General features: G+C 47.9%; 1 protein-coding gene across 3 annotated transcripts in view; it reads right to left on the reverse strand.

The window, feature by feature from the left end:
• Window positions 1-21,659, reverse strand: part of LOC123755293 (PX domain-containing protein kinase-like protein) — a 201,120-nt gene that overhangs the window by 23,663 nt on the left and 155,798 nt on the right. For all 3 annotated transcript variants that reach the window (XR_011229216.1, XM_069327916.1, XM_045737762.2), the window contains exon 10: window positions 3,389-3,466. Coding sequence is in view for 2 of the 3 variants with exons in the window: in XM_069327916.1 (XP_069184017.1) it covers window positions 3,389-3,466 (78 nt within the window). In the remaining variant the exon portion in view is untranslated. The remainder of the gene's footprint in view (window positions 1-3,388; window positions 3,467-21,659) is intronic.

Genomic DNA, 21,659 nt, shown 5'->3' on the forward strand with positions numbered 1-21,659 from the left:
GTTCGAGTCTCCTGGTGGGAAAGTGTTCTAAAGTTGTATACTTAACTCTCGTGTTTAAGAGAGTTGTGCCTTAAGCAGAGACACTGTGTCTTCCCATATTAACAGGGACTTGATGAAATTAACGTCTAAATGACCCCTCACTTGCTCTGGTGCTCTTGGGAGGTGTTGATCTTTGGGATATTTAAATACTCCGAAATTACCATCTCTTTTAAGGGTCTGAGCGGTGGTGCAGAGGGTTAAGGCGTACCTGTTATGCCAGTTGCTGGAAGGCTTCTGTGCTGGCTAGGGTTCGAGTCTCCTGGTGGGAAAGTGTTCTAAAGTTGTATACTTAACTCTCGTGTTTAAGAGAGTTGTGCCTTAAGCAGAGACACTGTGTCTTCCCATATTAACAGGGACTTGATGAAATTAACGTCTAAATGACCCCTCACTTGCTCTGGTGCTCTTGGGAGGTGTTGATCTTTGGGATATTTAAATACTCCGAAATTACCATCTCTTTTAAGGGTCTGAGCGGTGGTGCAGAGGGTTAAGGCGTACCTGTTATGCCAGTTGCTGGAAGGCTTCTGTGCTGGCTAGGGTTCGAGTCTCCTGGTGGGAAAGTGTTCTAAAGTTGTATACTTAACTCTCGTGTTTAAGAGAGTTGTGCCTTAAGCAGAGACACTGTCTTCCCATATTAACAGGGACTTGATGAAATTAACGTCTAAATGACCCCTCACTTGCTCTGGTGCTCTTGGGAGGTGTTGATCTTTGGGATATTTAAATACTCCGAAATTACCATCTCTTTTAAGGGTCTGAGCGGTGGTGCAGAGGGTTAAGGCGTACCTGTTATGCCAGTTGCTGGAAGGCTTCTGTGCTGGCTAGGGTTCGAGTCTCCTGGTGGGAAAGTGTTCTAAAGTTGTATACTTAACTCTCGTGTTTAAGAGAGTTGTGCCTTAAGCAGAGACACTGTGTCTTCCCATATTAACAGGGACTTGATGAAATTAACGTCTAAATGACCCCTCACTTGCTCTGGTGCTCTTGGGAGGTGTTGATCTTTGGGATATTTAAATACTCCGAAATTACCATCTCTTTTAAGGGTCTGAGCGGTGGTGCAGAGGGTTAAGGCGTACCTGTTATGCCAGTTGCTGGAAGGCTTCTGTGCTGGCTAGGGTTCGAGTCTCCTGGTGGGAAAGTGTTCTAAAGTTGTATACTTAACTCTCGTGTTTAAGAGAGTTGTGCCTTAAGCAGAGACACTGTGTCTTCCCATATTAACAGGGACTTGATGAAATTAACGTCTAAATGACCCCTCACTTGCTCTGGTGCTCTTGGGAGGTGTTGATCTTTGGGATATTTAAATACTCCGAAATTACCATCTCTTTTAAGGGTCTGAGCGGTGGTGCAGAGGGTTAAGGCGTACCTGTTATGCCAGTTGCTGGAAGGCTTCTGTGCTGGCTAGGGTTCGAGTCTCCTGGTGGGAAAGTGTTCTAAAGTTGTATACTTAACTCTCGTGTTTAAGAGAGTTGTGCCTTAAGCAGAGACACTGTGTCTTCTTCATATATATATATATATATATATATATATATATATATATATATATATATATATATATATATATATATATATATATATATATATATATATATATATATATATATATATATATCATATATATATATATATATATATATATATATATATATATATATATATATCATATATATATATATATATATATATATATATATATATATATATATATATATATATATATATATATATATATATATATATATATATATGAATCACCGTCCTCCAAGTCCTCCGCCCTTAAAGAAAAGGAAGAGTCAATGGGAAACGGAGCAAGAAAGGGCCGCTGGTAAGACCCAGAAGCCTTGGCAGGAGGAACAGGCTTCGAAAACCTCCGTCCCCAACCCAAACGGGGCAGCCCCCGAAAACCGCCAGTCTCTCGGCCCCAACCCCGAAACCCGCAGACGGTCCGGAGCCGGGAACAGGGAGGGAAAGGGGCAAACAGCACCTAGCCAACACGGGGCGGCCCCGAGGCATCCGAGTGGGAAACCAACCTAGCATGTTGCAGCACCCTAACCTAGCTTGCAACACGGATGCCGCCTGTACTCTGAACAGTAATAACATCAGGAGAGTACTGGAGAACAAGCAGAGAATCTCTCTCGCAAGACTCCGGGGTCAAGGTGTCAGTGATCCAACAGGCAACATGACGGAGGTAAAAGTGGCGACTGTCGCCCGGAGACAAGGGCACAGCAACCAACGATCCCGTACAAGATGGGTTGGAACTCGGAAGACACATTCAATGGTCCACCGAGCTCTGACGGGTTTCCAGGGCCCGTAGGCTGACTGCTACGGGAAGCCCAGGCAAGGTGTTGCTAACCGGTTAAGAAACCCAAAAATAACAAGAGGGTAGAGGACAACACTGAAAACCCCTGCAACGTGTGCAATCACGGAGGCCTAGCAGAGGGCCACCAAACACTACCAGTGGAACTCTAGCCACACTAGGCAGACCCCCATCAGGCAATTAAGAAAGAAAGAAAAAAAAAAAAAAAAAAAAAAAAAAAAACGCAAAGTACACCATCTCCAGAGGCAACAGGAACCGGTCGTGCAACACCTTGACGCCCTAACCAACACAATACCAGTCCCTACCCAGGGCCAAACAAGGGCCCCAAGGGCGAGGCAAATGCCGAGCAGCAAGAACCTCTACGGGAATGGTTCCCAAACGCCCCAGGGAAGATAACCCTGTTACGCAGGGGCAGTACTCACAGGGCGCTTAGGGAAGGAAGCCTCTAAGCGCATGCAGCCCCGACACTGATGAGGTACTCCTGGCCACCGCACAACACAACACACGGCAGTGAACGCCACACAAGGCAAACACCGCCAAGGAAACCGAGGCCAGAGAAGCGTCTATCCCGGTTGACATTAGCTTACGAACTGATGCTAGGCAGCCGGCGCGGTAGGTCTGGGGCTCTCCCCTGCCCCTCTCGGGGCGGGGAGGGCTGCGCGGATGATCGGCGCGGCAGTAAAGTGTGATGTTTGCTTGTTTCCTTGGGATTGTAGGGAGTTTCTACCTCTTTGTTGGTTTTTTTGTTTTAGTTTTTTACCATGTGGGGTTTGTTTTGTTATGCCTACCTTTCTGGGTGCCTAACCCCAGTCGATGGCAGATAAGGAAAACCCCAACCACAAGGGGGTTTTCCAGGGCCATTGCTCCCCGAAACCTCTCCGAAGAGGCCAGGTTCAGGCGCTGGTCCCTGGTAGGTCTGAACTCCTTAGCTAATGTCCCGGTTTAATATAACATACATTAGCCCAATAAGCTCCAGGGAGCCGTAGGGGCTCCCCACAGAAATGGTTGTAAACAAATATTAAAAAGACTTTAGATCTGCCTTACCTTTTTGGATCTAGTACTCTTGCTAAACTGCTGTGAAACAAAAGCTTCGGCCTTTGACAGCTTTCTCTGTTGCCGTATCTATAAAGTACAAAATGCAAACACTGTAAACTTTTATGATCCAACATCATAATAAAATTCAAATATTAAAAAAATTAACTAATTCTTCAGAAGAGTGTTGGAAATACCAAAATGCCACTCTGAGTGGTCCCTCTCTTCATTCCTGAGCCATGTATCCAATGGTTTACCAAAATAACAAAAATCTTGGTTCACCAAAATAGAGAGGGTGTCACTGTCGACCTACCAGTTACCATGACAAGGGTCTTTGCTAATAGTCCTACTACTTGAAATAAAGATAGGAAAAAAGTTCTTCTTTACCACTAACAACCAGCTCACTACAATATTAGACACAATAGAAAATATAAATTTTCAATGCCCCATGCAAGACAATTCTTGGAGTCAATTGGAAAACTAATTATTGCTCTGGTAACTATTGTAATGACCACTAGCTGCTACTTCCAACTGCCACTAGATGGCATCACACTACATGCCAAAAGGGTCAGGAAACCAACAGCCCTCACGATTATTCTAAAATCCAGTTTAGCCTCAACACGCTTGGAAAAGGTAGGACAACTAGTTAGGGAATGAGATCAATCAAAGGATCACTCTTAAAACAGTGTTTGAATATTTTTAAAACACTATTTATGAGACAGTCCCATTGGTTGCTTCCTGGGCCAAATCTTTCAGAAAAAAATAGTAGACATTAACTAGGGCAAGGAATGGAAAGTATGGAAAACTTAGCCAATCTGTTGAAGAAAGAAGGTTTACAGGGGCAGGCGGTGAATGGGGTCTATGTTTACCAGTCTCCGTGGTGCAGTGGTAAGACACTCGCCTGGCGTTCCGCGAGCGCTTTGTCATGGGTTCGTATCCTGGCCGGGGAGGATTTACTGGGCACAAATTCTTAACTGTAGCCTCTGTTTAACTCAACAGTAAAATGTGTACTTGGTTGTAAAAACGATTCTTCGCGGCGGGGATCGTATTCCAGGGACATGCCCAAAACGCTAAGCGTACTAGTGGCTGTACAAGAATGTAACAACTCTTGTATATATCTTAAAAAAAAAAAAAAAAAAAAAAAAAAAAAGCGTTGAATGTAATGAAACGTAATTTTCTGGGCGAGTCCCGGAGGCTCTCTGGAGCTATCCCAGGCTGATATGCTAATGTCAGACTTTGGCATCAGTCATGTGTATGGAGTTCTTAGGCCTACCGGGGACCACGGCCAAAACCGGGCCCTCTCAGAGAGGCAAGGGAAGCAATGGCTTATAGAAGCCCCCGTGTGGTTGGAAGCATTCTGTCTGCCATCGACCGGAACAGGCACCCAGAAAGGTAAGTGCCTCAAAACAAACCCCTATTCTGGTTAAAATTGCTACCAAAAGCTGAACTAGTGGATAGAACTCCCCAACAGAAAACAAGCAAACTAGTATGATGTCACACGCCGCCGCGCCGCTGTCTGCGCAGCTCCCCCCTCCCCAGGAGGGGAACGGGGGAGCCCCAGACCCTCCACGCCATCTACCCACACCTCAGTTCTTGAGGCTGGATGTCAAAAATGCGAAAAGACCGCCGACCAGAGGGAGGGAGGGATGCCGGGGAGCCTCCGGGACTCACCCAGAAAATGGCGTTTCATTACATTCAACGCTGGTTTTCTGGGGGGGGGGGGGAGGGAGCCCCGTCGGCTCCCCGGAGCTAACTACCCACAGACGGAAAAAGTGGGACTTACCCGGGAGGTGGTCGTCGCTCACTCCTCAACTCGAAGCCGAGACAACTGGCTGCAACCGCCGACCCAAAGCAACACAGGCCCAACGGGGCCCAGGGACATTCACAAGGTAACGAGCAACCAGGACCCTGTTCGACCGCCAAAATCCCTGCGCCCAAATATCAGACCAAGACATATTCCCAAAGATGGCAGCAAGAGCCGTGGACTTACGAACGTCATGGGCACGGGGATAGACCGCAGGCTGGCTGGACTTAATAACTCTGCGGACGACCTGGGAGACCCGAACCCGCGAACAGGAAAGAAGGGAAACCGGATCAACCCACAGCGCGTCCCTGGACACAGAAGCTGTGGCGCGCAAATAATGGCGAAGCGCCGCAACCGGACACAAAACATGATGCACCCCCGGCCTGACCAACCAAGCATCAACCGCCCACGGACCCCTCCGGAACGCAGCAATCTCATTCTTCGCCAGAAAAGAAGGAGACGGCTGCAAGCGAACAAAACTATCACCACGATCAAAAGAGCAGAAACCCCTGCGCCGGAAGAGAGCATGAAGCTCTCCTACCCGACCCCCAGAGGCCAAAGCCAACAAGAAAAGGGCCTTGGAAAAACAATCCTGGACCGAAGGGGCTACAACGAAACGAGGAGACGAAAGGAAAGCGAGCACTCTGTCCAAAGACCAGGACAGCTCAGGCGGCGCATGAGCAGGCCGGAGGTGAAACAATGCACGAGACAGCTTGCGAAACAGCGCAGACGTAACATCGATACCGAAGGCAAGCTGAAGTGGCTCCGCCAGCGCCGCACGATACGAGGCGACAGTGTTAGGCATAAGATGACGGTCCTGAAACAACCACGAGAGGAAGGACAAGACCACCCGAACAGATAAGGAACTAACAAGACGAAGACGCAAAAAGTAACAGAAGGACCGCCAGGAAACTTCATACTGCCGCCGAGAAGAAGCCCTCAGGTGGGACACCTGATCACCATAGAAATGATGATAAACTCGAGTCAAAAAACCCATACGCGAAGACTTGAGGAGGAGATTGAACCAGCCACGTGACGTACCGGCCCGATATGCTGAAAGAGGCGGAGCCTCGGGTTCGCACACTGAGCAACCAGCACCTGAAACCAAGGCTGGGCCGGCCACCAAGGGGCCAGAAGGACAACTCTCCCCTGGTAAGTCTCTAAGCGAGTCAGGACCTGAAGCAACAGCCGAACTGGGGGAAAGAGGTACAGGAACCCCCACCTCGACCAGTCTAGCCGAAAGGCATCAACCCCGACGGCCTCGCGATCGGGGAAGGGCGCCGCATACACGAGAAGACGCCGCGACCACGCCGACGCGAAGAGGTCCACCTCGGGGCACCCAAACGTCTGGCAAAGCCGATGGAAGGACTCGTTGTCGACTGTCCACTCCGTAGAGAGGGGAACGAAGCGAGACAGGGCGTCGGCCAAGACGTTGGACACTCCCTGTACGTGAACCGCCAGGAGAGCCAAACCCCGAGAACTCAGCAGACGAGTCACCCAAAGCGACCAACCCCAAAGAGACAAGGACCGCATCGAACCCCCGCGGTTCAGGCAATGAACCACCGGAGAGCAGTCCGAATGGAGCCGAATCGTCAATCCGCGGGCCACCCGAATCCTCCCAAGAGCGAACCACACTGCCGCGAACTCCTGCACCATGCTGTGAGCTCGACGGAAGGACGGATCCCAACGCCCCTGGCCGGCTAAGTGAGCACTGGTCACAAAACCCCAGCCGAGAGACGACGCATCCGTGTATACATTGAGCGGGGGCTCGGGTAGGCGCCAAGGCACTGAACCCCGAAAAACCCGAAGAGGAAGCCGGTGACACAGCAACCGACGCAAGGCCCCTGGGGGTCGAACTCTGCTATCGCAAGAGAGGCGGAAGGGGGAACCCTGAAGGAACCAGAACAGCCGACGAAGCCAAACCCGACCCGGCGGGTAGACCACCATTGCGAAGTTCAGGCTCCCACACAGCCCCTCGAGCAACCGCCGGGTGACCCGAGGGCCCACCAGAAACAGATGAAGGCAGGACCGCAGCCGCAGGAGAGACTCCGGAAGGAGAGACAAGGAGGCGGTTCGAGAGTCCCAAACGAGACCCAGTCAAGTCCGAACCTGAGAGGGAACCAGATGGGACTTCCTCCAGTTCACCAAGAACCCGAACCCGGCGAGCTGGGAAAGAACCAAATCTCTGGCAAGCAAGCAAGCTGGTTTGGGCTGGGAGCTCAAACCAGCTAGTCGTCGAGATAGGTCAACACCCGAACACCTAGGAAACGCAAACGAGCCACCACAACCCGTATAAGGCGTGTGAACACGCGAGGTGCCAGGTTCAACCCGAACGGGAGACAACGAAAGCGGTAACTTAGATGCCCCACAACAAAACCGAGCCAGTCCCTGAACCGCGGATGAATCAGGACATGCCAATAAGCGTCCCGAAGGTCCAGGGGCCCCATCCAAGCGCCCGGCAACAAGAGGAGCCGAACCTGAGACAGCGTAGTCATCCGAAAGGAGGCAATGAACCCAGGGGTTCAGACGGGACAAGTCCAGAATGAACCGCAGGTCTGCGCAGTCCCATTTCGGAACCGGAAACAGACGGGAAACCCATCTGAAGGACGACGACGTTTCGACGACGCCCAAGCGTACCCACTCCAAGACGACTCGACAGAGCGCAGGAGAAGAAACATGCCCTGCCAGCCTCGACCTCCCCAAGGGGGGAGGGGCCACCCAACGCCACCGCAGGCCGCCAGACACAACCCGAAAGGCCCACGAATCGTGGGACCAGGCACGGGCGAACAGGGCAAGTCGCCCCCCCAATCGCCCCATCAATGGGGCAAACCGCAAGAGAGCCGGCGACCCTTACGAGACGTAGAACCCCGCACAGAGCGAACACCGCGCCAACCAGACGAGGGAGGGTCCGGAGTAGGAGTCGAACCCGAACCCGACACCAGAGGCCTACCACGACGAGAGGAACCCCGAGCCCTGGCACGCCCCTTCCGGGAAGACCCACCCCGGGACCCCCGGAAAACCAACAAGTCCAACATTGGACGACAATCCTCCGACGCAGCCTGAATAAACTGCGCCACGGCCGACTCCTCAAACAGAAGAGGACAAAAAGGTGAAGAACGCCTAAGAGCCAGAGCCCAAGCAGATTCCACGGAGGAACCCAGCACCGTCTGCCGACACGCGAGACGGGAAGCATAAAACAGGGAAACCGCATCCTGCAAAATCGGCGTGAATAGCTTCAACAAGGCAGCCGACAAACACGCAGCCGAGGACAAGGTGCCGGACCCTGGGACGGACCCAAGCGACCTCACATCCTCCATGAACCAATCCGAGGACAGCTCCAGGAGGGAAAAGAACTGCAAGGACGAAGCCAAAAGGACCCGGGCGCGCAAGTCCTCTGCAATGAGTGCCGCCGAAAGGGTGTGCTCCATGTGCAGGGTGGGAACCTGCACATGGAGCTGAATAACGCCAACATCGCGGGGAAAGGCAGGGGCAAACAAGCACTCATTCAGGTACTCAAGATCGCCCCCCAGGAAAACTTGAAGCACCGTGGAAGCTTCCCGCCACTCCAGCATGCGGGAACGACAGAAGGAATGCCAGGAATCCAGAACAAACAAGGGGCAGTCCGCTAGCCAGGAAGACTCCGGAACCTCGTAATGGAGCCAGAAAGGGAACGAAGTCCCAAACCTGAACTCAGACAGATCCATTTCCGAGGCATAATCCGGGTCACGCAGGAAGTAAGCTGCAAAGGCCGCCCGCACCACATCAGGCTGGATGCGATAAGCCGAAAACCTCCAGAAAGACGGAACGGACGCACCCGGGGGAACCTGGAACTGAACCCGGGGAGGGGCCGACACCAAATCCAACTCGTACGCAGAGGGGGGAAAAGAAAACCCCACTCCCTGTAACAATAAGCCCCACTCAGAGGGAAGAAAAACCCAGACGGGGTCCAGCGGGGCCCAAGGCCCCCAAGTCAGCCCCTCCCCAGCCTCGAGGTCCTTCACCACAGGACCCAAGGCCGAGTCCTCTCCCCAAGCCCCGACCCCACAAGACAAGGACGCAGCAGCCGGAAAAGCTGGAGGAAGGGGGGCCCCACTGGTCAGACCCAGAAGCTTCGGCCGGGAGACAAGACTCGAATGCCTCTGCCGCCCCCCCGGAAGGGGCACCCCCCGAAGCTGCCCGAGTCTCGAGATCAAGTAACCCCTGCTCTGACCCCGAAACCCTCAGACGCTTCGGGGCCGGAAGCAGGGAAGGGGGGGGGAACGACCAGAACGAACAGAAGGGGAAGGACGAGGAGGTGCGGACTGAACCAGGATCGAAGCGACCCCCACCCACCCCCAAGTCCGGGTCTCGAAAAGCAAAGCGGGGCAGTCCCGGGGCATCCAGGTGAGCAACCAACCGAGCGCGTTGCAACAGATGAAACCTAGACTGCAATGCACGTGCACGTTCTGTTCGTGGTCCCTGGTAGGCCTAAGAACACCAAACACATGACTGATGCCAAAGTCTGACATTAGCATATCAGCCTGGGATAGCTCCGGGGAGTCGACGGGGCTCCCCCCCAGAAAAAAATGAAGACAAAAAACACCATTTTTTTGAAGAGCAGTCATATTATAAACAGTTGGCTGAGGGTGATATGGATAAGGCTGGAGAAGAGCTAGGATATGCTGATCTGCCAAAATTCCCAAAACCAAATCTCCAGACATGTATTGGAAGAGAAGAACACAGTGTTATGTATTAGGCCTCAGGCTGTTTAACCCTTAAAGTGCGCATCACGTCATATGACGTGTTGGACGTTGTTCCAGTCAACTGCGCATCATGTCATATGATGAGTTGGAGTGCTACGCAAGATTTAAACGGCCCGCGGATACACGGGGTTCACCACACCTTCATCAGGGCTCTTGTAAACAGACGCCATTTTTTTTTTAAATCGTGGGTCAAACTCTCAGGTGTTATTGGCCTCAATATTGAGTGAGCAACCAAGCCTGACGCACGCAGCATGAGCTAACAGCACTGCTGTTCAGCTTTTGACCATAGCATCGCCTAAAAATGCCAAAATATACTTGTTCATGCTATTATGTAGCGATGATATTATTACAGAAGACCCCTGACTGTGATGAAACTGACCAGGGTTCTGATAATAGCAGGATTGTGGTGATATTTAGTGCTGTGCTCCATGGAGGGAGGAGTAATGCTGTGGGAGGGAGGGTGGTGGCGATGTCTTCTGACTGTGTGTGGCCACACACACAGTCAAACAGAGCAAACCATTTCGTTGGCCATCTTTTATTGACTGCACTCACTATACCAGCTTAGTGGTTCGCTATGATGAACACAAATGTAGATACATATATATAATGTGTGTATAGAGGGTATAAACAGCAAGAGAAGGTTTGGAGCCGCCATTTTGGTGAGGGCGGTGGCGTCGTCTGCAAGACGCCACCGTGCAGACGACGGTGTTGTTTACCGGTTACCACGATGGTCTTTGGGCACCATACCAGTTTATTTGTACAAGTATGGTGAATAAAACAGGTAGATATTTATATATAATGTGTGTATATAGCGTAATAACACCACACAGTATTGTTGGAGGAGAAATATTAGTGCGTCTGGCCTTGAGGGCGGCAGCCATCAGCTGACTGTGTGAGGTCCTAGTACGTCTTTGTGCCTTTACTCACCATACAAGCTTAGATGTACAGTTATGGTGAACAAAACATGTAAATACTTATATATAACGTCTGTATATAAGATATATGGGGTAATAACACCACAGTATTGTTGGAGAAGAAATATTAGTGTGTCTGGCCTTGAGGACGGCAGCCATCAGCTGACTGTGTGAGGTCCTAGTACGTCTTTGTGCCTTTACTCACCATACAAGCTTGGATGTACAGTTATGGTGAACAAAACATGTAGATACTTATATATAATGTCTGTATATAGTGAATTATAGCAAAAACATTATTGTGGGAGGAGAATGTGGGCGAGTCAGATGACTGGAGGGAGGGCGGGAGTGGCTGGCTGGTACACGGCGGTCACTCCTTGTTACTTTTTGACTCATAATAGCTACTTAGTGGTTCGTTATAGTGAACAAAACATGCAGATACTTATATATAACCTGTGCTTATAGTGTGATAACCGACAAAGTATTTGTTCACTGATTGATGAACATAATTGAATCAACAATATGCACACCATATTTTTGAGTACAGCAATGATTCACTCATTTTATTACTGTTTATAAATATATCAAACTACAAACTATTGAATAATATTACAGCAAAAAAAACTATGAAAAATCAATCAGAGACATTGAAATAATTAGGTAATTATCTCTTTGTGGCAACTCCGGCCTGACAGCTGGCGAGCAACAGACCACCTGGGACGCATGCTGAGTCAGCGCCTATAATTCCCCGCCCTATAATTATAGGGCGGGGAATTGCCCGCCCTATAACGGGCAATATATATTGCCCGCCCTATAACGGGCAATATATGTCACTTACGATTTTTTTATTATTTTTCCCGTGATCAGTGAACACAAATTAACAGGTTAGGAAGAAAAAATAATTTCTTTTTTTTCAAAATGACATGCGCCTGTGGGGATGACAGGATATTAACCCTCAAACCGCTAGGGGCCCAAATGGAATTCACACCCACAGGCGCAACAAAAAAAGAAATCAAAAAAATTCTTTCGTCTTATAGAAGTGTTCATTTTTGTTCCCTGATCACGGAAAAAATAAAAAAATCGTAGGTGGCATATTTTAGCCGCAATAGGGTAGAAAAGTGTGGCAAAAAAGGGGCGTTGGCAGAGCCTTCGCCAGACAAGGTCTACTCCGCCCGAGCTGTCAGATGGCAGTTGCCACAAATATATTACAGTACAACCTCGATTCAACGTACCCCGATTCAACGAATCTCCGGCTAGTTCGCACACTTTTCAGGCCGAATTTACTCACCCGGTTCGACGAACAATGGTTCGCCGAAGCGAGGGATGTTCGGATTTGCTTACGATGTCCAGACAGAGTTCACAGACTGGTGGAAAACTTTCTCATTCTATAACAGATTACAATCAATAATTCTCTCATATGACAAGTTGGATCACACAAGTGGATCACACAAGTGGACCACACAAATGGACCACACATGTGGACCACAAGTGGTCCACAAGCTTACGATTTTGGGACAGAGTTCACAGAGTGGTGGAAAACTTTCTCATTCTATCACAGATTACAATTAATAATTCCTTCATAAGAAGTTGGATCACACAAGTGAACCACATGAACCAAACACCAGCCAAAATGGTCCACACAAACACCAGCCAGTGATCCACACAAGTGAACAACTGAGTTTCCATGATTTTCGTTCACTGATTTGGGGCACACGTATCTTTGTACATTAATTTAAAGGATGAAGCGTGATTGCCTAGCTACATGTGGTAAAATCTCCTTATAGACATTTTCTGTGATGAAACAAGATGAGTGAGGGTGGACAGATAAGAGAATACTATACTGTAAACCTCACTTTACAGTGAGGTTTCACTCACTTTCGTCTGTGTGTCGTCATAGTTCAGTGACCCATGACTTTTGAAAGTTTCATATTAATAAATAATTTCTAAAACCAGTGTTTTAATAGCTTTTTATTATCCTAATTAAACTAAACTAAATAAAACCGAAAATATGCTGTAACATGATAGACATCTGCTCTTTGAGAAATTACTGTATGTTATTGGAACAACTCTAGCGTGAGTGGACGGGTCTAATCCCTGTACACACACCATGCTTGTTTCATCCCTCCCTCCCCCTCCCTCCCTCCCTCTCTCCCCCTCCCTCCCTCCCTCTCTCCCCCTCCCTCCCTCTCTCTCTCTCTCTCCCCCTCTCTCTCTCTCTCTCTCCCTCTCTCTCTCTCTCTCCCCCCCTCTCTCTCTCTCTCCCCCTCTCTCTCTCTCTCCCCCCCCTCTCTCTCTCTCTCTCCCCCTCTCTCTCTCTCTCTCCCCCCTCTCTCTCTCTCTCTCCCCCCTCTCCCTCTCTCTCCCCCTCTCTCTCTCTCTCCCCCTCTCTCTCCCCCCTCTCCCTCTCTCTCTCTCTCTCTCTCTCTCTCTCTCTCTCTCTCTCTCTCTGTCTCTCTCTCTCTCTCTCTCTCTCCATCCATCCCCCTCCCTCCATCCATCCATCCATCCCCTCCCCCCATCCATCCATCCCCTCCCTCCATCCATCCATCCCCTCCATCCATCCATCCCCTCCATCCATCCATCCCCTCCCTCCATCCATCCATCCATCCCATCCCTCCATCCATCCATCCATCCCCTCCCTCCATCCATCCATCCATCCCCTCCCTCCATCCATCCATCCATCCATCCCCTCCCTCCATCCATCCATCCATCCATCCCCTCCCTCCCTCCATCCATCCATCCATCCATCCCCTCCCTCCATCCATCCATCCCCTCCCTCCATCCATCCGCTCCATCCATCCATCCATCCCCTCCATCCATCCATCCATCCCCTCCCTCCATCCATCCCCTCCCTCCATCCATCCATCCCCTCCCTCCCACCATCCATCCATCCATCCCCTCCCTCCATCCATCCCCTCCCTCCCTCCATCCATCCCCTCCATCCATCCATCCATCCCCTCCCTCCATCCATCCATCCATCCCCTCCCTCCATCCATCCATCCATCCATCCATCCCCTCCCTCCATCCATCCATCCATCCCCTCCCTCCATCCATCCATCCCCTCCCTCCATCCATCCATCCATCCATCCATCCATCCATCCATCCATCCCCTCCATCCATCCATCCATCCATCCCCTCCATCCATCCATCCATCCATCCATCCATCCATCCCCTCCCTCCCACCATCTATCCATCCATCCCCTCCCTCCCTCCCTCCATCCATCCCCTCCCTCCCTCCATCCATCCATCCATCCATCCCCTCCCTCCATCCATCCATCCATCCCCTCCCTCCATCCATCCCCTCCCTCCATCCATCCATCCATCCCCTCCATCCATCCATCCCCTCCATCCATCCCCTCCCTCCATCCATCCATCCATCCATCCCCTCCCTCCATCCATCCATCCATCCCCCCTCCATCCATCCATCCACTCCCTCCATCCATCCATCCACTCCCTCCATCCATCCAACCATCCCCTCCCTCCATCCCCTTTCTCCCTCCATCCATCCAGAATTGAAGAAACAAATCAAGTTAAAAAAAAAAGTTAACTGGGTCAGAGTTAGGGTTATCAGCGAGTCGGTCCCTTCACCACCACCGACACACCTCCCCCCCCCCACCCCTACAGCCCATACACACACACACACCCTCAAATCATCCATCCTTCCATCCCTCCCTCCATCCTACCATCAATCCATCTACATCCTCTCCTTCCCTGCCTCCCTCCCAAGCTCTGCCTGCCTCCCTCCGTGCCTGTCTCCCTCCGTGCTAGCCTCCCTCCCTGCCTCTCCCTCACAATCTCTGCCTGCCCACCTCCCTCCCAACCTCCCACTGATTTGTGGCAGACGTATCTTTGTAAATTAATTTAAAGGCTGAAGCGTGATTAGCTAGCTACATGTAAAATCTCCTTATAGACATTTTCTGTGATAAAACAAGGTGAGTGAGGGTGGACAGATAAGGGAATACTGTTCTGTAAACCTCACTTGGTTTTCCTTCGTCTGTGTCGTTATAGTTCAGTGACCCATGACTTTGAAAGTTTCAGACTAATAAATCATTTCTAAAACCAATGCTTTAATAGCTTTTTATTATCCTAATTAAACTAAACTAAATAAAACCAAAAATATACTGTAATATGATAGACATCTGCTATTTGAGAAATTATTTGTTATTGGAACAACTCCAGCGTGAGCGAGTGGACGGGTCCAATCCCTGTACACACACACCATGCGTTTCTCGTTTCAATTCGTCGCCACAGTTCAGTGACTACGGCTTCGAAATAATAAAATTAATAAATCATTTAATCAATGGTCATTTAACAGATGATGAGATTATACAAAATGTTACTGGCACTGTTGACGTTCCCAGCACCAGCACAGCCGTACCCAGCACCAGCACAGCCGTACCCAGCACCAGCACAGCCGTACCCAGCACCAGCACAGCCGTACCCAGCACCAGCACAGCAGTACCCAGCACCAGCACAGCCGTACCCAGCACCAGCACAGCCGTACCCAGCACCAGCACAGCCGTACCCAGCACCAGCACAGCCGTACCCAGCACCAGCACAGCCGTACCCAGCACCAGCACAGCCGTACCCAGCACCAGCACAGCCGTACCCAGCACCAGCACAGCCGTACCCAGCACCAGCACAGCCGTACCCAGCACCAGCACAGCTGTACCCAGCACCAGCACAACCGTACCCAGCACCAGCACAGCCGTACCCAGCACCAGCACAGCCGTACCCAGCACCAGCACAGCCGTACCCAGCACCAGTACAGCCGTTCCCAGCACCAGCACAAAAGCAGCTGAAGCCAACACAACAGCAGCGAGCACCAGCAAAGCTGATGCAAACATCTAAAAACATCGTGTGTGAAGTGAACAATTAGAATAAGTGTTAAATTCAAGTGTGTACATAGTGTTAAAATTAAAGTTGCAATAATTCTAATGTACAATAGTTTTCAAGAACTGTATTGTAGTACTCAACATACAGCAAAACCACTTTTAATAATACAGTGCTAACGGCTTAATGCACTGCAGTACCTATTTACTGTAGTGCATTCACAACTTCACAAAACTTCAAGATGGACATAACTCCAACAATAAGGTAAATACATGAATTACAGTATTTTTAGTAGAGTAGTAAAATATAGGTACAGTAAGTAATATGATACAATGCATTTTTATTGTGTACAAGAAAAAAAGACACTGACGCAAACGCCTCTTGAAGGTCACCTCTTGCATCGAATCCAACGCTCCAACGAACTGGGGGTGGTCCCATATAGTACGTTGAATCGAGGTTGTACTGTATTACCTAATTATTTCAATGTCTCTGATTGATTTTTTCTTAGGTTTTTTGCAGTAATATTATTCCATACAGTGAATTGTGGTATATTTATATTATAAAATGTGTGAACCATCGCTGTACTCAAAATTATGGTGTGCATATTAGTGATTCAATTATTATGTTCATAAAACAATAAACAAATAGTTTTGCTGTTGTTACACTATATACACAGGTTATATATAAGTATTTGCATGTTTTGTACACCATAACGAACTACTAAGTTGGTCTTGTGAGTCAAAAAGCAGCGAGGAGTGACCGCCAAACACCAGCGAGCCACTCACTGCCACTCCCTCCCTCAACACCACCTCACTCACCCTCATTCACCTCCCACAATACTCTTTCTGTATTTATTCACTATACACAGACGTTATATATATGTATTTACATGTTTTGTTCACCATAACTGTACATCTAAGCTTGTATGGTGAGTAAAGGCCATAAGACGTAGCTACTCACACAGTCAGCTGATCGGCGGCTGCCCTCAAGGCCAGACGCACTAATATTTGTCCTCCAACAATATTGTTTGTGGTGTTATTACGCTATATACACACATTATATATAAGTATCTACCTGTTTTATGCACCATACCTGTACAAATAAGCTGGTATGGTGCCCAAAGACCATAGTGGCCATCAGTAAACAACATGCCAAGTCGTGCAGACGACGCTCCTCCCTCACCAAAATGGCGGCTCCCAACCTACTCCTCTTGCTGTTATCTCACACTATACACACGTTATATATAAGTATCTACATTTGTGTTCACCATATCGAACCACTAAGCTGGTATGGTGAGTGCAGTCAATAAATGGTGGCCACACACAGTCAGAAAACGACACCACAACCCTCCCTCCCACAGCCTTACTCCTCCCTCCATGGAGCACAGCGCTAAATATCACCACAATCCTGCTATTATCAGAATCCTGGTCAGTTTTATCACAGTCAGGGGGCTTCAGTAATACTATCACTGCTAAATAATAGCAGTATCATTTATATTATGATATTTGTAGGCGATGCTGTGGTCACAAGCTGAACAGCGGTGCTGTGAGCTCGTGCTGCGTGCCCCTATCCCAGGCGGGGCGTTTAAATTATAGCGCTAGACACGAAATCATATATAAATGATGTGCGCGGTTTTGGTTTTGTCACTGATATCATTTATATATGATATGCGCGGTTTGAGGGTTAAACCCCGAGCACATTAAGGGTTAAGCTGAAGTTGCTGAAAGATTTGAGCCAAAGGGAACACAGGGAATCGAAGAGTGAGTTTTCTCAAATGGCATCCTCAGTAGAAGCTTACGGGGCACAACAGAATTTGTGCCAAGCCCCCCACCTAAACCCTGGCAAGTAGACATCCCCTATGACTGGGGGGTCGAATCAATCATTTGCCCAGGTAAGTCAGAAAATAGCCTTTTCAGAGTGCCAACTCTCGGAGAACCACTAATCTCAAACTGGGTGGCTGTCGAGCCCTAAAAATAGATCCAAATAACAGTTTGCAGAGTAATATATGACTGAGCAGGACCCCTGAGGCACCAGAAGGGAGACAGGAGAATGTCCAAGAAAGACCCTTGAAGACAACACAATAGGGCATTTAGGACCACATGTTGTTACCATGACAGGGCCGCCAAGAAGCACTCCAGCGACGTCCACTAACCTCTAATAACTATCTTGCAGACTTGTTACAAGTGAAGGGTGCAGAGCAATATTCACATGAACTCAACCTGCCACTATATTTTCAGGAGCACAAGAATACCCTGGACAACTACATCTCTGAGCATGGGCTGGCTGAGCAAGCTTCAACCAAAATACCCAGTGAAGCAGTTTGATGGAGGCACCAACTGTAGCCAAATATCCCATCAACATCCTTCTCTAGAAACAGAAGTGGGAGTACCTCCACCAATCTCATCTGGGCCACATGATCAACAGAACTAAGTCATTGGTAACTGGGGAAACTAGATACGAAATGCTAAAGACGCCAGTCAGTATGTTTTTTTTTTAATAGAAGGATCCTGTAATAAATCTACTTAGTTTCTATGTTAATCTATGATAAGAGTCACAAAGATTTTACAGGAAAGAGACAGTTGGGTTGACTACATTTATCTAGAATTAAACAAAAGTCTTTTGATAGTCCCACACATAAAAGGTTGTTCTGGAAATTGGAATATACTGGAGGGGAGATGAAGACTGCTGACATGGATGAAAAATTTTGACAAAAATGAGGACAGTAATCAGAGGCAATGTATCAGACTGGAGAAGTGTTACTAGCTCAGGTTTAGCACCAGTAATGTTTGTCATCTATATGAACAATCTACCAGAAGGAATGAAAAATTATATGAACACGTTTGTTGATGCCAAACTACTAGGGAAGACAAGACAAGACACTTAGATGATTGTCATGCCCTTCAAGATGACATGGACAAATGTATATGAAGCAATGCCTCGCTGATGGAATTTAATGTAAATAAATACCATATTATGGAATGTGGAATAAAAGAAAATAGGCTACAAATAACATACAAATTATGTGAAAAGGCTTCAAAGAACTCTGATTAAGAGAGAGATTCAGGCGTGGTCCTAGATAGAAAACTGTCACCTGAGGACCACATAAACAACATTGTGCAATGAGCCTATGCTATGTTTTCCAACTTCCAAATCATTTTTAAATACATGGATGGCAAAATGCTAAAGAAATTTTACATGACCTTCATAAGACCAAAATTGCAAGACAGTATGCAGTGGTTACAACCACTGCATACTGTAATGGTGGCCACATCTCAAGAAGCACATGAATAAACTGGAAAAGGCACAAAGATATGCAACTAAATGGCTGCAGAAACTGAAAAACAAGAGATATGAAGAGAGGCTAAAAGGTGTTAAAATAATGTTATTATGTTAACAAAATGAGAAAATCATCATTAAACACACGACATACTACATAAATTCCAGATACAAGCCTCTAGAGATTAGATATGATTTCGAAGGAAAGGCCAAATAAACTAAAAGTAATATCACTGGAAGAGAGAAGAAACACGAGACATTATCATGGCACAAAATACACGAGGAAACTAACAAGGATGGACACCAAAAGGGACATGAACAAGAAACTACAGGTGAAAACATATTTTATAAAATGTTACTGAAATATTAGTTAGGAAAATTGAGGAAAACATTCCTCAAATAGTTCAACAGCAAAAATCTAGACGTCTATTATGTGCATAACATGTCAAAATAACAATGTAGGTTCATACTCAATGCATACCGACACCTAACAATTGCCTATATTTGACCGCCACTATTCCAATTTTTATTATACACAGCTTTATTTCATTACTTAGTAATACAGTAGTAGAAAATCTACTCTATCATTTAATAAAAGAAACTGATAGAACATTTCAATTGGGGAAAAGATATAAAAAAAAACAGTGTTGAATGTAATGAAACCCCATTTTCTGGGCGAGACCCGGAGGCTCCATGGAGCTTACTAGGCTGATATGCTAATGTCAGACTTTGGCATCAGTCATGTGTATGGAGTTCTGTGGGCCTTCCGGAGACCACGACCCAGAACCTGGCCCTCTCAGAGAGGAATGGGGAGCAATGGCCTATGCTTCCAAACATACCTCCTGTGTGTTTGGAAGCATTCTGTGTCTGCCATTGACCAGGTCAGGCACCCAGAAAGGTAAGCATCCCAAAACAAACCCCCTATTCTGGTGAAAATATTGCTACCAAAAGCCGAACAAGTGGATAGAACTCTCCTAAAAGAAACAAGCAAATGAGCATGACGTCACACATCGCCACGCCATATTGCTACCAAAAGCCGAACAAGTGGATAGAACTCTCCTAAAAGAAACAAGCAAACGAGCATGACGTCACACGTCGCCACGCCGCTGTCTGCTCAGCTCCCCCCCTCCCCGGGAGGGGGAAGAGAAAGCCCCAGACTTCCCCACGCCAGTCCACCCGTCAGTTCTGAGGCTGCATGTCAAAACATGCAAAAAAACGCTGACCAGAGGGAGGGAGGGAGGGAGGGATGTCGGGGAGCCTCCAGGTCTCACCCAGAAAATGGTTTTCTGAGGGGAGCCCCTTCGGCTCCCTGGAGCTAACCGATAGATGACAGACACCACCTAGAAAAAAAATCATGGCCAACATTCCTGGGTGTGAGAGCTTCAGTATTGAGCGAGCCACCAAGGCTGACGCATGCACCATGAGCGCACAGCACTGCTGTTCAGCTTGTGACCACAGCATCACCTAAAAATGTCAAAATATATATGTTCATGCTATTATTTAGCGATGATAGTATTACAGAAGACCCCTGACTGTGATAAAACTGACCAGGATTCTGAAAATATCAGGATTGTGGTGATATTTAGCACTGTCCTCCATGGAGGAAGGAGCAATGCTATGGGAGGGAGGGTGGTGGCATCGTCTTCTGACTGTGTGGCCACGTTTAATTGACTGCACTCACCATACCAGCTTAGTGGTTCACTATGGTGAACACAAATGTAGATACTTATTTATAACGTGTGTATAGAGTGTAATAACAGCAATAGGAGTAGGTTGGGAGCCGCCATTTTGGTGAAGAAGGTGCATCGTCTGCACAACTTGCCATGTTTACTGGTGGCCACTATGGTCTTTGGGCACCATACCAGCTTATTTGTACAGGTATGGTGAATAAAACAGGTAGATATTTACATATAATGTGTGTATACAGTGTAATAACACCACAAACAATATTGTTGGAGGAGAAATATTAGTGCGTCTGGCCTTGACGGCAACTGCTACCAGCTGACTGTGTGAGTAGCTACGTCTTATTGCTTTTACTCACCATAAAAGCTTAGATGTACAGTTATGGTGAACAAAACATGTAAATACTTATACTTAACGTCTGTGTATAGTGAATAAATGCAAAAACAATATCGTGGGAGGAAAATGTGGACGAGTGAGGTGTTGTTGAGGGAGGGAGTGGCAGCGAGTGGCTTTCTGGTGTGTGGCGGTCACTCCTTGTTGCTTTTTGACTCACAATACCAACTTAGTGGTTCGTTATGGTGAGCAAAACATGCAGATAATTATAAATAACCTGTGTATATAGTGTAATAACAGCAAAATTATTTGTTTATTGTTTTATGAACATAATAATTGAATCACTAATATGCACACCATAATTTTGAGTACAGCGATGGTTCACACATTTTATTATATAAATATATCACAATACACACTATTGAATACTATTACTGCAAAATACTAAGAAAAAATCAATCAGAGACATTGAAATAATTAGGTAATAATATCTTTGTGGCAACTGCCAGCTGACAGCTTGGGCGGAGCAGACAGTGTCTGACGACTGCTCTGTCAACTCCTTTTTTTGCTTCACTTCCCCACCCAATTGTGGCCAAAATATGCCACTGTTACGGACCAGAGCCCAGCGTCGTAGCACAGAGCTGTGACGATAACACCATCTGTGAGTCAGCTCCCGAAACCCCCTCCAAATGGACGACGCC

Source organism: Procambarus clarkii, chromosome 20 (genome assembly GCF_040958095.1).
Source record: "Procambarus clarkii isolate CNS0578487 chromosome 20, FALCON_Pclarkii_2.0, whole genome shotgun sequence".
NCBI lineage: Eukaryota > Metazoa > Arthropoda > Malacostraca > Decapoda > Cambaridae > Procambarus > Procambarus clarkii.